The 16,978-nt window shown below is 37.4% G+C and overlaps 1 protein-coding gene across 1 annotated transcript in view; it reads right to left on the reverse strand.

Moving 5' to 3' along the window:
* The window catches only part of VPS13C (vacuolar protein sorting 13 homolog C), a 74,335-nt gene that overhangs the window by 14,432 nt on the left and 42,925 nt on the right, over positions 1-16,978 (reverse strand). The window contains exons 51-71 of the mRNA XM_057368617.1: positions 16,220-16,312; positions 15,377-15,742; positions 14,156-14,245; positions 13,586-13,741; positions 12,333-12,597; positions 11,369-11,526; positions 10,777-10,898; positions 10,242-10,536; positions 8,531-8,920; positions 7,798-7,902; positions 7,108-7,272; positions 6,635-6,763; positions 5,894-6,027; positions 5,370-5,496; positions 4,197-4,432; positions 3,725-3,875; positions 2,559-2,699; positions 1,443-1,524; positions 1,285-1,354; positions 745-856; positions 262-375 (exon numbers count right to left, since the gene is read on the reverse strand). Of these exons, the coding sequence (XP_057224600.1) occupies positions 262-375; positions 745-856; positions 1,285-1,354; positions 1,443-1,524; positions 2,559-2,699; positions 3,725-3,875; positions 4,197-4,432; positions 5,370-5,496; positions 5,894-6,027; positions 6,635-6,763; positions 7,108-7,272; positions 7,798-7,902; positions 8,531-8,920; positions 10,242-10,536; positions 10,777-10,898; positions 11,369-11,526; positions 12,333-12,597; positions 13,586-13,741; positions 14,156-14,245; positions 15,377-15,742; positions 16,220-16,312 (3,501 nt within the window). The remainder of the gene's footprint in view (positions 1-261; positions 376-744; positions 857-1,284; positions 1,355-1,442; positions 1,525-2,558; positions 2,700-3,724; positions 3,876-4,196; positions 4,433-5,369; positions 5,497-5,893; positions 6,028-6,634; positions 6,764-7,107; positions 7,273-7,797; positions 7,903-8,530; positions 8,921-10,241; positions 10,537-10,776; positions 10,899-11,368; positions 11,527-12,332; positions 12,598-13,585; positions 13,742-14,155; positions 14,246-15,376; positions 15,743-16,219; positions 16,313-16,978) is intronic.

Below are 16,978 nucleotides of genomic sequence, written 5' to 3' on the forward strand. Positions count from 1 at the left end.
GAAGATAATCCCATGAAAGCATATTTTATTACAATTTATGACACCTTCAGGCCAATATTTTACCTGGCTTTCAGCATTATTATCCCCATTGATTGTTCCCACCCAGTAATGGTTAAAGGTCTGTTTGTACTCATGGGCAACAAAGGAAGTTWTCCAACAAAGTATCAAAATTCTAGAGAACATAAAATCCCCACTAGAGATGCATTTACTGGAATGAATTAATTGGGTGTTTTATTAACCAATAATCTCTCTGTTGCATACCTTAATTGGAGAAATATGGAAATGTTCAAAGAAGCTGAGCATTGACAGGTCTGTTAGGGAAGACTCCATTAGCTCAGTGTTAAGTGCATCCACATCTTGCTGAATTAATTTAGACTGGTTTCATTATTAAAAAAAAAAAGGAAGTTAATCTCATCTGCATATATGTAATACAATTAATCATATTGTATCTAAATATCTTTATATATATATATAAACAGTAGAAAAAATAACCATAGTCAGTTAATCATACAGTTAACTAACTACTTAAATATAAGTGTACTAAAGAATCCAGGAATTAAAAAAAAAAATTAAAAAAAAAAACAAACCTAAAACCAACCAAACAAAAACAAACATTAAAACATCTGCACAAGATACACAAAATTCTGGTTGATTTTTCAATTTTGTGTTATATTGATATTCACTTCAATTCCTCATTTACTTAAGGTCCCATTCCAGCAAAAATCAGTTTCTCTMATACATTACCCTTTGTCTTTCAGCTTCTGGGTCTGTAGATGGAGTGAAAAGTTCACTAAGTGCTCCTAAAAATCCTTGATCAATTTTCAGTGCCATTTCCTGGATAAGAACCATGAAGTACCTAAAATGGGGGAAACRAAGTGTATACTTGGAGAAGTTTAAGTGAAATATTACATGCTTCCCCTACACAAGTGAAGTCTTGCTAARCAATGTCACATATTAAGATTTACAATCCACAATATCAACTGTCAATTTATAGTCAGAAGTGTTTTCTGGCCAGCACTGCACAGCTGCACAGACACACAACTCTCATATTGTCATACAAGGAGGAAACAATTCTGATTATTACAGAATTTGCGTAAAAGTCCTTCCATGTGGTCAGTCCTTATTTTATAGAAGTTCCTTTTGGAATGTTTTTTCACTAGAGACATTTGAAAACTAAATCTGAAATCAAGAGTGGTTTGGATAGGAGAACAAACTTTGGAACAAAGCTCCCTTCTGAAATACATTACATCTCTAAAATCAAATTACAGTATGCTGTTAACTTACTTGAATTGCAGGACTTGGCTGTATTCATTGAATCTAGTGATGATGCTGATGTCGATGAAGGGTTTTGGTTCTAAAGAGGAAAAACATTTAAAAATAAATTGCCAAGTTCCTACTCTGAAGGCTGAATAAATTTGGTATTAGTATAGGSTTTCTCTTACCTGAATCCAAAGCAATCGACTTGGGAGGGGCTACAGGGTGAAATACAACAGGAAACATCGATCCTGGTAACTGATTATCAACCTAAAAAATTATTGCAGGAAGTTTATATTTACAGGAATATTTTAATCACATGATAATCAAACATAATTCCCATTTTAGAAGGCTTGAGAAACTTGTTTATAAATGGTGTTCAAGAAGAATACCCTACTTATTAGGGTGGAAGGAGGAAAAACCAAAAGGATTACTCAGATATTTTTGTGGAATTCTCTTATTAATTATAAAAGGTCAGATTATAAAAGGTTGCAGTGCTGCACAAGGGATGCTTATAGAGGTTCACCTGCAGAAAGACTCATTCACAAGGTCTGCAGCATTGACTGTATATGAAAACTAYCTTCAGGCAAAAGTAAAAGCAAAATAAAAGATAAAAGGAAAGAGCAAACTTCCCCAYCAGCTCTCTGCAGAAGTATCAGGGTCCTCAGTGAAGGGCAGCAAATGSAGATGACAATGGTGGTGACTCACCATCATTTCCCTCTAGTACTGAACTCTTCCCACTAATATCTGCACAAGTGCTCTACTGGCAAATTTAGCAACRCTATTAGTACTGACTGGAGTATGCTGATCTGGTGCAAGTGCTGAACATTAATTCACTGCTCATATTGCATGTAGATACATTACTGCATAGCATTTCAGAATATTTACATGTCTATTCTCTACTTCCCATGAGACAGGAGTTTTTGTACTAAAGATCTTTAAACCTCTAGATATACTCTGTAGAATAATGTTACATTTCTGTATAAAAACTACAGTAAACAAATTTTGAAAATGGCTTAAGTCCTTGTTTTAAAACACCAAAACACAGTTCTTTAGAAATAAACTCTCCATCATGGCACCCCCCTTTACATTAGCCCACAGTTTTGGGGAATTCCTTCCATACTACTTGCAAAACCCTGGGATGGCAGTTCTGCAGTACTTTTCCATCACAGCAGTCCTGCTACTCTGATGGAGCAAGCAGAGCAGCACACACATAAGATTTGGAGATACTTCTTCATATGAATGAATAAAAACAAAGCTTTAATATGTCTGCTTAGTTTCTAGACCATGAGGAAGGCTGGTACCTGCAGCCAGTACAATTGAGCTCGTAAGCTTCTTTGGTGAGGAGACTGCTTGAATTCAACCTGAATTCCCGACAGGAAGTTACGGCGGATGCTGCATCTGACTGGGAGACGCATTTCCATTGGAAACTTACTGAAATTCACCTGCAAATACAACAAAGCARTTGAATTTGGGAAATAATAAAATGTTATGTTACTAGCAAACAGATTGGCAAATAAAACCTTTGTTATTCCATKATCAGATTACAAGGCTACTGAATTACTCCATCTAATTATTACATGGAAAGCAGCAAAAATCACAAGTTAGTCTGACAAGRACATTACATTGCAGCTCTAGTTGTCCCAAGCAGGAACCTCTGTGTCATCTTAGGAGCTATTTCTTCACRAGTTCTATATTACATTGGCATAATTAAAGATATTTACATGCAGCTGACTACTTTCCCAGTTGATGCTTTTCCCCTGCTCTGGAAACTTCTAAGTTATGAGAAGCAGAAGCAGAAAGCTCTCCATTATTGAGAGTCAAATGTCCTACAGATACAAGACTTGATACCATGTACTATAAATGCACTACTGCAATGGTCGAAACTCAAGTATTTCAAGAGCTGAGGGTATGTACATGTTTTTCAAATGAAAGGATGATACAGAAAAGAAGCCTGACCATGGTACTGTAAAATGGCTGTACTGGACTTAGCCATTTGAATTCACTGTTTATGCATGGAATACAGGTGTGTATAATTAATGTCTGAAAGAGCTCAGGTAAAAGGATTAATTTCAACAGTTCTTGAATGCTGCAGACTCCTTTACCATTTAAGTAATGGGAACTGCATCTTATTAATGAGCCAAAACCAAAATTTCTGTGAAGAATTTATGGTATATGATGCAAATACAGGTTCACAACTAACACGAAGATACCAAGCAATCTTTTCTACCACACAGAAGAAAAATCCTTTGAAATTCTTACTTCAAGTCCAATACTGAGGCAGTATTGAGGTATCACCACAATAAAAAAACATTTTACTGTGTAAAACATGTAACTACTTAAACAAATATCTTGCCTCTTGTTTCTGTTTTTCTTCACACAACATCTATTCCAGTTTAGCAAAACAAAAACCTGTTTTAATTGTTGCACATGTCCTGCAAACATTTAAACACTGAAACCCAATACATACCTCAGTATTGCTGTCTAGTTTATGCCAACCAGGACCTTGGAAAGCACTCTTGGAGAGGTACTTTTGATAGGCTTGCTCCAATAGGTTTATTTGCTTTTGATTAAATGGTTTCCACTTTTGCCTTGGTTTCCGTTCCCAAACAACATCAGAACTGCAAGACAAATAACAAGGTTAACTATTTCAGAGYCCTTATACCTTTCTTATGCATGCAAACCACATAAAATACACTATTCCAATTTCTCAGGCTCAMAACAACTCTTTTATGTCTTTTTTTAATATAAGCTAAAAAGGAGGCAGTTAAATCCTATTGGTTCTAGTTCCATAAGAGTAAAGGCAAAACTTAATTTTAATTTAAAAGGTTCTGCTTAATTTAATTTAAAACATGTCCCCTTCAACTCAACTATTGCTGAAATTGTAATACGTGTCAAATTTTAATTATTCAAAGGAATATTTACACTTTCATGTGCAGTACCTAGTAATTCCTATGTAAGAGATTTCCTTTTTATTTTCATTGTTGACTARAGAAAGTCCAAGACTGTGGATTGACAAGTTTATTTCTTGGTCAGGTTGCTCCAGCTCCTCTGCTTGTCGTGCTTTAGAAACCAATGCCACATCATCTGTGAACAGCAGCACTCGCTGGCGTCCATCCAGGAAAGACACCCAGTGAATCTGAGTATTTGCATTGTAAGGGAATTGGCCACAGTCATCCTGTATCAAGGGGGAAAAAAAAGGGTATCACACAAGGAAATCCCTGATGTTGCTCTGTGWTTATAAGCAAGTTTACAGACACACACAAACCAGAACTCAGCACTTTTCCTGTTTGTTCAGTTCACTGTGTTATGCTTATTTGGTTGCATCTTGTATCCTAACACTGGAAAGAAGGTGGAGGTTGGAGTATTTTTTCYCCTTTAGTAAACTAAACATTCCAGCAGTATTTGAGGTTTAGAATAATATTGGAAAACCATTAGGAAAAATAGGCCTTCACAGCAAAGCAGAAGGCTTGGAATCTTAGGTAAYGGGGGAAGAAGGCAATAAATCACATACCATGAACAAGTAAAACCAGACAATAATTAAGATCTCTGTGCTTCAAAAGCAGATACTTCTTATTTTTTAATTTATAAGAYAAAATTGTGGTAATTAAATCCCTTTTCTCAAAAGCCCTAAAGAATCTTGAACATAACCRTAAGTATATGGTAAGGAAATTGGTTTCAAACTAAAACCATTTTTAAACGTGAAGAAGTTGACCCAAGAAAGTGCTTATCCAGTAAAGAACACTGTAATTGGTTCTGAGTTCAGGTGTGTGAAATTAAACCCATTTCCAGTACAATTGAAACTCAAACTTGCTCTCCTGCCCCATCTTYTAGCTACTAATACTTTTCAGTTTTGTTAACTCTGTACTACTCAACAGATAACCAAGCCACCTCTGAAGAATTCAGCTTAGTGTAAGGTGCATGTGGGCAGCTGATTAGAGACAGACACACTGGACTTTATTTCATCTAAAATCTTGCTGCTAGACAGTAGCTAAAAAGTCTCTTACAGGATGAATCAGATGCAAAGTTACTGAGGAAGCTTTCTCCCAGATAGTTTTAATCTTGRAATAGTCCTAGATTRGTTCAGCATTGATTTCTCCCCTTATGAAATTTACCTTAAGTAGGTCATGTTCACCAAAACTTTGAGAGTAGCCCCAAGTCAGTTTTCTTGGTTTGGTTGGATCTGTCCAGGCAAACAGGCATACTTGCCTTGGTTTCAACTCCATTTCCTCTTGTAATCCACTGCAGGTTAAAAGAAAAGGAGCAAAATAACAGCATTCACTGGTTAAAAGCACTGATGGAAGTGGTGCCAGCAAASCACGGTGCTAAATACTCCACCCCTCCAGTCTCCAGGGGTGAGGCATGCAGGGCCTACGTTCTCCACTCCTCACAAGTTCAGCTGTAGGTTCATCAGCTCTTGGTGGACACAGTTTTATACTCCCACTCCCTTCTCTCCACTTTCTCAAACTATGAAGACTGCTTAAAAGTAGGCAAAATACCTCATAAACAATGAGATAGAGAAAAGGTGGAAAGCAGGGGGATTTCTACTTTTCAAAGTATCATAATGGTAAAAGAGAATTGCTTTCTCCAAAAAAGATAACCCCTGGTTACACAACCAATGGTGAATTGTTTCACATACCTCTGTTTATATCTGAGRGAGTCCCAGGGAGTGTGGTTGACAATCAGAGCAGGGGCAGCTCCCTCGTGGTAATCCGTGAAGCTTATGACAGTAGAATGCTCAGAGACATTCACATCTACCAGCAAGCCCCCATTCTGGAGAGGAAGTTACACAAAGTCCAGTGTTTGCTCTATGCATTAATTCAAGTTAGAACTTTATAAGCATTATCTGCAAAGACTTGTCTGAACATGGTACATTTATATACACGGTACATTTGTCTGAACATGGTACATTTATATATTCCCTGATGCTAGGCTAGGGTGAGTTCTGAAACTGTAAAGTTCATCATTTGTGTCATAAATTAATTTAGCCATGAACTGTGTTCCCCAAATGTAAYAGCTTATAAGAAATCCTAAAATAGAATGTATTTTTGTTAACTATTTGATCATACTGAAGGCACCCAAGACATACCCTCTGCAAAAAGCCCAGATGTCAGAGGTGCAGCATTTCATTTCAGCTTAATAGCAATAGAGCTGTTTAGTTTCCTATCAGCTTGTCACAAGTACATCAACTTGACTACACAGCTATGAAACATAAACACTACAAACTTCATTCATAACCTTTTTCACACAACAGAAGTGAATCAAGTGCAGTGTACCCACACCTTAAGGCACAAGGTTTCAATCTTGATGRTTTCAGCTAGTTAAGCTACCACAGGGCAAAATGGAGTATTAAAAACAGACCACACAAAGTCAGTCTCACCAATTCTTCCAGTTTTAGCAGAGTGCCATTGTCCTGGGCTTTAAACAGGAATGGTTTGGATGAGATTTCATAGCCAACTACTCTTACACAAAGTTCACCAGATGAGTTTTCYGGCCAAAATGGAAGACACTGTAAGACAAGAAACACACGACTTTRCCACTTCATATATGTTAAGCCAAATAAGCCAGCAGTAAAGCAGACTTGGTTGACTGTTTCAGATGCCTCAGTTCWTACCCAAATCTCTACTGATGAAATCTCACACCCATTTACTGAGTTACCTAAACTGAAGGACTTGATTAATGCACCAACATAAGCAACCCATGCTGTTCAAGTTCCCTTGGGATGTGAAGGACCCATGGCATGCCACCAAAAAGGGAAACCTTCCACAAGAGAATTTCTCTTGCCTGAAGTAAGACYTGGAGAGCAGTTGTTTGTCTACAATTAGATCAAAAGGAAAAGACACAAAACATTACCTCTGAACTTGCAATATAATTCCATTTATTAGTTGGAAGAGAACCATTTGGACCAATTTCTCCAACTTCAAGTTCCAGAGAAGATTTGTTTGCTATTGTGTAGAACGGAGTGAAGGTAACTATCCTGGTAAGGTTGAAACTGCTCATTTTGATGCTAACTCCAACCTGTTGAACAAGGAGAATTTGAGCRAATAATCAACAAGACTTCAAGAAAAGGCAGAATGGAGAAAAACCAGCATCACTGTAATTACAAAGCCTAAYACACAACACTCCTGACCTGAAGTAAAAGCATCTAACATTCAGTCAAATCAGCACATTATACAACACAACTAATACGAGTAAAGTGACAGCTTTAGCAGTAGCATTTTGCAGATGTACTCTGGTGGGGAAAATCCAACAGGAATACTTCTAGACTGAATCAAGACATCCTAAAACGATCATAATCATCATAGAACAGTTAAAGAGTACAAGACAACACAACTCCTCACATATCTTCATTCTGCTTAGTTGTGGAGATGCAGTCTTGGATAAGGASTGCAGATCTAAACACTGACAAACAATTATAAACAATTATTTCTATTCTGCACGTTCACCATTGGGTTTTCAAAGAGCCGAGTGCTACACATTTGTAGAAGAGAAATCAAGCCAAAAGAAYCCAGAGAGCTTCCCAAAGACAGAAACAGATCTTACCAGATAGTCCATGTTATTAGCTGAACACCTGACACATCCATAGCTTCCTACAGTATCAAGGGAAAAGCTGTTGGACCAAGTGCTAGTTGAAATGCAGAGCTGGATCTACACACAAAAAACAACATGCAAAGTAATTCAGTAAACTCATTTTCATTCTGTAGTTCATGCATTATGGAGTGMAATTGTAACACATATAACAGTATAAAGACAACACTTCACTGCTTTTAAAACTTTCCATAAATTAGGATACCCTAAGAATGTATCACTATTCATATTCTGATTTCTTAGTGTGTGTCTGAGTTCTAGAAAWGATGTTGCAGTAAAAGGTATCAAAACAGAGTAATTCTCATTGACTTACACTCATAACAGCACACACACAGATGGGAAAAAAGCCATCAACTTTGTGGTGCTTCACAAACTTAAAGAGATGGGAAGAAACAATCAAATGAACACTTTTTTCAACCATTTCTTCAACTATTGTTGGGTAAAAAAAGTTACTTAAAAGGAATGAAGGGCTACTTCCAAAAAATCTTCTACTGCAGTATATTTGACCATGTAAACATCACATCAAACCAAAATYGAAAGAGATGTGTGTAATATAAAACAGACGAAAGCAGTCCTCAAAGCCTTTAGACTTAAAAACTTAATTAACAAATATTCCTTCTATAAAATGTGTGTGTGTGTTTTCCGCCTCAGAGTACAGCCTAAAGACCACCATCTAAACTAAGCACACCTTATTCTTACTGAAGATATTTTTCTTTTTAAATGAAAACAAGACAATATCTCTGTAGTCTGCTGGATGCTTCACACGAGTGTCTTCAGCTTGGTACTGCAGAACACGGGAAGTCTTGTTGATGAGCCAGTAGGGACTGAACACAGACAGGACCATCCGGCTCCCAACGCGCCTCGTGTGGATGTAAACATCCACTGTCATCTCTGTGACAGAATCAGATGTGAAACGCACAGGGAAAAATTCAGACATCCCATCAGAAATTTTAAGATGCCCGTGCCAGTCTTTGCCTTGGTATTTTAACAACACAAGCTCCATTATTTCTCCATTGATTCTTGAATTAAAAACATCTGCAGCACTCCCTTCAGTTAATTCACTGACTTCTGCTGTTCCCTGCAAAAAAAATTAGATAAGGCAAATTAAGTTTTCAACACATCAAATTTAGGTGTTAAAAAAACAGCATTTTAATCTCTTGCATAATGCACATTTCAGATATCTCAGTAAAATATCCAAACACTTTCATTTGAGACTAATCCTATGAATAATTTGGTATGAACTGCACTTAAATTGCATGGCAGTAAAGACTGCTTAATTCTGGCAAACCAGAAGGCAAACCACTTCTTATGTATTCCTTGTTTCCACTCCCTCCCTCTCTCCKTCATGATTTCCAAAGGATTTTGGCAATGAGTTCTTATTCACAGTCTTAAAATCCTGGGTGTAACATTGCTCTGGACTGTGCTGCAGATGGACAGCCAGGATTTTTCATACCAAAGAACCTCCAAGGCAGAAAGCTGCCAGTTCTGCCACATTATTCGGTAGCACAATTTTGGTCAGGCAGTAGCATCCAACAACAATAACTTTCCTCTATTTTTTACTGATATACATATTTTACTGTATGGAATAGTGGCCAGGCTTGTTCAGCCCAGGGATGTGAAGGCAATAAGCATAAATCTCTCTACAGTTTCTGTGACTTAAGAAATAGATTTTAAATACCAGTTTCTAGCTCCTCAGTGGCCCTCTTGTTCTATCTACATTCTGTTACTCCAAGTACAGAGTATAATGCAGGTAAGAAAAACTGGGAATAGTGCCACTGGGATGGTAGACAGAAATGAAAAATATCGAAATGGATGCCACAGCCAGTTATGCAAGTAGGACAAAACAGAACAAATAAGGATGGTGGCTCTAAATACTCACACCTGTTGTATTTACTAAAATCACTCAGCTTTCATGAAGTAATACTAGAAACTGAAAATACTGAACAGACAGGAAAAGGGTCTGTGTAGCATCTTCAAAGACTCTTCCAGTTTGTGTGAGGGAGACCTCGCAATGGTCATCAGTAAAGAATCAGTGTCAGAATGGAGAGGATTTGCATTTTCTACATAGGAGAAAAAAGCTCTAGAAATTAAAGATGCTTTCTCTTATACTTCTTCCTGTGAAGCTGAAGACAGCTTGCAAAATACAAACAGAATTTTAGAGGAATGTAAAAGAAAAAGACTAATCCAGTACAGGATTCCTGTTTCAGGAGCAAGGCAGAGCTAGCCAGGTACACACAAATCAAAACCAATCCCCAAAACATCCAGAACCAATTATCTGCCTCATTCATTTACAATAGAAAATACAAAACTCAGTATCTTCAGTATCTTCCACGCTACATTCACCTCCACTTTTAAGTAAATGTATTCTTACTTAGAAATAAAACCATAAAGTAACTCACCTCAAGTAAATATCTCAAGGAGTATGGTARAAGGTTCCTCACAGTCAGTGTAGGGTACAGGTGGATAATGTAGGCAGGATCCAAATCCCCTCCAGAACTTGMAACAAAATTTAGTTCATCAGGTACAGCTGTGGAGCTGATTACYAGAGGCAAGAAACTGGCCTCAGTGGCTGGGCACTGCAACAAGCACTTGACTTCACTGCTCCTGTGTAGCTCTTCCCTCCAGGCAATGTAAGTTGTAGAYTCCTTGAACTGCCCCTCGAACACTCCTGTTGGTCGAACATACAGGTGACACCTGTAGGGAAACARCAGGAATTGTACACAAGCTTTGACTGACTCCAAACTTTATCTGTTTAAAGTCATGGCTTACATTCTGAAGTGCTTCTGCAGCACACTCATGACCTAATAAAGACAGCATTTTGGAGTTTTAGCCCAGTCAGGAAGACTTCCAAGTGCAAATTTAAGCTTCCACACTAAKGCTGTGTTGGTGCATCWGTCTCCCAGAKRTGAGCTCTACAGAGCAGGGAAAACMTACCTGTATGAATGCAAAGGAACATGAAATTCTTCTTCTGGCTTGGATATGCCAATTGCCTCCAGCAACTTGGAGCCTTTAGCCAGTTTATAGATCATAAATGGGATTGAGAAATGGTTCTTGATCTAGAATCAAAATGCATAATTTTCATTACATTTCTATGGTACAAATTTCTGAAGGAAAATATATCGATAACAACATGGAAAATCAACATTAGTGGACTTAAACAAATTCCTCTAAGAAACAGACTTTATCTGTCTTAACACAAAACACAATTCAGAAGGAGACAATACACAAGCATATCAGAAAACACTTATTTAAGTCCSATGAATTGGAAAACATGCTTAAAATGTCAAGTTGCATAAAAAACATCCCCAATGATGAGGATATTAGAAAGCCAAAAGGAAAAAACAAATTTTTCATTTACCAGGAAGACACAAACCTAACAAATACAGCAAGATACTTAGTAATAGGCCTTTGAGTAACTTTTCCAAAAAGTAGGATCTCAAAAACTTGCATTAAGGAAGAAAAGGAAAGTTACTCATTGAAGAACACTGCTTTCAGGAGTTTGGTTTTTTTTGGCTGGTTCTTTCACCTGCAGAGGGGACCGCACAGTAATGACTTTATTTCCTTCTGTAGCATCAATCTGCACCACAATGGAGTCTGAAYGATCAGCAACATCTCTGACGTTGTACAGGCGGCGGCCTGGCTTGGCCACGGGAATGTTGAATGCCTCTTTATATCCCTGAAGTTCTGATCCATAAAAACAGACAAAAGTCTTCATCAGGCAAAACAAATCACATTGTCATTTCTATCTCAACAGTACCTATGCTCCAAACTCAGCAACCACAGCATCAAAGTACTCTCTGGCAGAAGCACCTTAAATGGTACTTGAGYACCACTGAAGGAAAGATTTAGGGTCCAAATACTCAACACCAGAACTTCAGATTCCTATTAAATCCCCACACAGCATGGGAAACACCCCAAGCAGTAAACAAAGGTATGTGTTGGGTGAGTTAATGAACACAGAACAATCTCTGTATCATGGCCAAGTACCTTCATAAGGGATGTGATTGGAAGGGAAAAACTCAGATGATTACATATCAGTAACTGCTGTAACCTGTTTTCTTAGGAATACTTTCTGGCAAACATAAAAACGCAGAAACATCATAACTGGTCTTAAGTAACTTGGTAACTACAGAAAGCCAAATAGAAGTAGTGATAGGAGAAATCGAAATCCTGCTTTAGAGGAGCGGGAACATACAAGCCAATGCCACAGGGGTCTCTGAGATGGTCTGTTGATGACTCCACTAGAATGCCTTCCATTTCTCACGTGGGGAAGAAAAATTATTTCTCTTTTTACTCTAAAAAATTGGAAAGAAGGAATTTTCCATCTTTTGAAGAAGCCCAGTATCTGTTTTGTGGGGCTTTTTAACTGGCATCAATAATCAAAGGTAATTCCAACACAATGTACTTGACCTGAATTTCTATCACATTAATTTAACCCCATCATCCCATGCCCAGCATATCATAACAAAGAGTGCCCCTTAGCACAATACCTAAATTTAAAGAGAAGACAGAGCTTTCCTGWCGGTGCAATGCAGACAACCTTCCTCGCTGGGTTGCTTCAAAAGCAGAGTGTTCCAGTTCCATACTCTGATCAGTTTGTATTTCATTCATGTTTTCTTTTTCAACTGAACCCAAAATCCGAAAATTGGAGCTAGGAAGCACTTTGAGAGAAACACCCAGGGCATTTTTCACTATGAAAGGTGCTGTCTCTTTAAAGGAATAGTCAAAGGTGGACGCAGTTGCTTCTGAAAATGCCTGTAAATAACAAYATATATAATATGTCATACATAAATAGCCACAATAATATACTGATAAAGGCTTTAAAAGACAGTTCCCAGCAACTRCCTTTTTAAAAAGGGGAAGAATTATATATAGCAAGAGCATAGYAGTATTTCAGGCAAGTAAAAGTTACTTAAAATAATTTACGTTTATTCTGTGATTTGCAGCAAATGTTGATGCCACAATAAGTACTCATGCTCTTCAAAGGGAATTTTTCCAAATCTTAGGTTGTAAGAGAAACATAAGATCTGGAACGCAGAAGTCACAAGGACATGGAACATGCTCCAAATTCAATCACAACTTGTTCTCACAAACTTTTGTTTGGTAACACAGAAGCCACAGTAACCAACTGCCAATACAGACCTGCAGTGTAAGCAAGTACTGCCGTTCACTTAGAATTAAAAAATAAATAGGCATAAGTCACATTCTGTAAAAACAGCTTGATTTAATAACCAAAATTTCTGTACCCCTGAAAAAAAAAGGTGGGGGAAGCAGCCTAGAACATTTAATCACAAGAAAAATAGGAGAAAAGAAGTGTTTTTAACACACTGGACATTCTGTTCCTACAGTTTAAAGGCCAATCCTAAAATGCACTCTTTTCTTAGTATTCAAGAGAAAAAAACTGAATGAAAGCAAATTTCTCTTTTAGTAGAAGAAGTAGGGTAGGAAATAATTCGGTTTCTTAGAGCATTTCATGTTCATTTAACCTGCATGTATGGCACTTCTTTAAGTCCTGCATAAGCATATTTGTTGTTCTAACACAGATGTTGCTTCTTTCAAAARCTAACACCACCTTTTGGCTGACCCTAAAGGAGTCATCTGAGTAAAACTCCTCAGCCCTTCTAGGCAACATCTGTCAGAGCTTCAGAAAAAGCCATGGACGGCAGCCAATATAGTTCTTAAAGAAAATACACTATTTCCTGCAGAAGTCCATAACTGAGCACCTTCTGCCTGTAGGGGTTACCTTGGCTAGATTATTGAAAACAGCAAGACAACATTTGGATATTGTTATATTCATTGTATCCATCGAAGAGATGTTAATTGCTGTCTGTGGCTCAGGAATAACAATGAAATCATCCCCAGGCATCAGACTTCTCTCTTGGACAGGGTTAGTCTTCAACTAAAAGAAAAATTTCAGACAATTACAAACATGTAAGTTACTTTTTCCTATATTAAAACAGGAAAGAAACTTGACTTACAATTGACAATTTCGCCAAGGAAGGTAAAATCTACTTTAGCTTGTAAATCTCAGGTKCTTTAAACAAACATGGAAATTTTATACCAACATAGAAAGCAAGTTAGTTTCTCTTCCCWGCATGGTTACACACTCCATTGTGTCCATGCATTGGACAATTAATGTTGTTCAAAAAAATCTACAATCTCTACAGATTGATTTTTTTCTCATGTGAAACTGCATAACTCCTTCAAGCAACATCACTCAAAAGGTCRATGTTCTGCCCCATAAAACTTCTAAGAAATTTAAAAAATAGCTGCCTATTCAAACCAGTTCACTGTGTCAAGCACCTTCACATACCTCCAGCTTTAAATTCCATTGTTTCTTTCCTCCTTCRATTCGTTCAATAAGCGGCTCCCACACTGCATAGGTTTCATTGTAATAATGAACCTAAAGAAATAATCAAAAATTAAATAAGGTAACTAAAACCAAAGCAATTATGAAAAACATTAATAAGAAAACAAATCTTCATTTCACATTTTGGAGGTCTATCATTAACTTTAAGGGCTTTAAAAACTAATACAAAGGAGAGTAATGTATCATATTTTTTATAAATGACCCCATTTTTGAACAGTTCACTTCTCTGCACTTTCAGAGCAACCAAACATCCTGGTAACAGCATACCTTTTTAACACCTCCAATTAACATAATCAAGTTTCTTATCTTTTCCCACATGGTTTGAGAGAATGACTTTGARACCAGGAACTTCAATGCCACAAGTGCTTTATCGTACTGTGAAATAACAACTAGTTTGAGCAAACTACAGTCAGAATCTGGTCCACTGGAATGATTCCCCTAACTCAAAACCAACACCAAGATTTTAATTTGCTTCCCTCACTACAAAACTGAATAGAAGCTGTGGACTCAATAGTTCTGGATGGTCCCTTTCAGCTATTCTGCTCATCCCTCATGGAATCACAGTGACCTCCCCCAGAGGGACATGATTAGGCATCCAAACTCCACCATGATACAACACCTGGCAATGGAAGGCTACTCGTAAATCCAGGAACAGAAGGAAGTCTGAGGTCATTTGGTAAAGTGACAAGGGGTAGTTAATGGATTGCACAGAGCAGCTGCACACCSGGCTGTATGAAATTCTAACATGCTGCCTCCAAAAGAGACTTGAACCARTGGTACCTCATTTTGAGAAAAGAGTATAACTTCTATCTTAGCAATAAACACAATKGTGGAGACACAATCAAAAGGGGGGCAATAAGAGTTAAATGTAAATATTCAAATTAGCCAAGCTCATTGTTCATGCAGCAAAGCTTGAATATGTAAAAATAATACAGACACAGAGAGGACTAGATCATTTCACATAGCACCTGCCATTCAAATCTACTGATTGCAAACTTGCTGTACAATGCACTTACGCTTACTTTCCTGATTAAAGAACTCAGAAGAGCATTTCAGTTTAAACCTATTATTATTTCAGCACATACAAAGTGTATTAAAAAGGTACTTGAACCTCATGAAACATGTAGAAGTGTTTTAAATTGCTAACAATTTGATCCTACATACCTCCAGKGACATATCAGCAGTGACCTCCATCAGCGAGGACCAGTTTTTAAGGACACCTGAAAATGTGGATTCTGCTAACAACAAAGGGACAGTTCGATGTCCCAGACCACATTCCAAGGTCATCTGAACTGATTTCACTACAATGTCAAATTTCTCTTCCTTCAGGATTTGTTCATGGTCATTAAAAGCTTCTGTTGCTTCTGTGGCTATGTCAACACCAAGAAACCAAGCATTGCACTCATCTATAGGCTTCACTTGCCACAAATTCTCWGAAACTTCAGCTGCTCCTCTAGAATCCTCCTCTGTTGTTTTGGGTTTTATGGCAGCCATAATGGTCATGACAGTATTCAAAATTATTGGTGATACCTTGAACAAAGAAAAAGATCTTTTATCAAAATACAAAATCTATGATAAATGGAAATAGCAAACATGAAAGGCCTTTTAAGAGATGCACTTAATTTCCAAGGAAGAGAATCCATTCATGGACCTCCTCTTGTTTTCTCTTCCTACAAAATATCCCCAAAAACAGTGGTGGCAGCAGCATGAGGAAGAGTTTTTTCCTAAGTTTGGAAGGAAGTGGTAGGAGAAATCATAGTATCTGAAGTATTTAAATTAGTCCTTTTTTGTCAAGGGACTGTCAAAACAAAGAACACGCAATGACTTTTTGCAACACAGAGCAGCTCTAAAAATGTTTATTTCTGGTCTTAAACTATCAGGGAAAACAAAAATTGTAAATAGCAATAYGCAAGTTTATAAAACAGAAACCAAACATAAACCATGAAAAACCAAGCTACAGCYTGAGAACCACAGCTGCTCTTCCAAAGACAATTTTAATATTCTTACCTTAATAGTAAGCTCCTCTATCGTTACTGCTATACTCTGTAACCCTGAAGTGTGCTCCATCTTCTCCATGACCAAAGAACATGGCCGTAACACCTGAATGAAAAACATCATTTGATTATTAAGGTGACTTCTTGAATTTACCTTTTTATAAAGGCTTGTRTTTTCTAACCCCATAGGCTGAAGGAGCACTGATCCCATAAAGTAACAAGYTTAACAATAACAACATTCTTTCCATTTACTGTGACAATCCCACATTCCAATTTGCACAAGAACCATTTTGTACTGGAAGGTTAAAAGTTAGTGAAATAAAAGCTTTTGATATTATGCTTAAAAAACAGACAGAACAAAAACCCAACAGAGTAAAAATATAGTAAAAAAATCCCTGAATTCTTAAAAAACCTAAATGCATATGGGAAATAGCATATGTGAGACGGACTACACTGGCCAGCTTTGTGGCTCAGTGATCCCTTGGTGGGAATGTCCAGATGAAGTTCCAGACAAAAGGCTGCTCAGGATTCTACTGCAACAAGGAAACCAACAGGCAGTGAAAAACACTGCACAGTGGTCTTGGGCTTCAAAATCCCTCATTCATTTTCTTCACTAGGAAACTTTTGATGTCATTCACGAATGCACTGCTCAGGTTTTAGACAGAGCTCTAAGTGCTCAGGTCCTGTACCTAATGATAAGAGATCCACCTTTAAATGGCACAGGCCCTTCCTCTCTTTCAAATAATCAGTGATATGAAAACTGAGGGTTCTG

This window comes from Malurus melanocephalus, unplaced genomic scaffold (assembly GCF_030028575.1).
Source record: "Malurus melanocephalus ecotype Western Australia unplaced genomic scaffold, MMel_1.1 scaffold_96, whole genome shotgun sequence".
NCBI classification, from domain to species: domain Eukaryota; kingdom Metazoa; phylum Chordata; class Aves; order Passeriformes; family Maluridae; genus Malurus; species Malurus melanocephalus.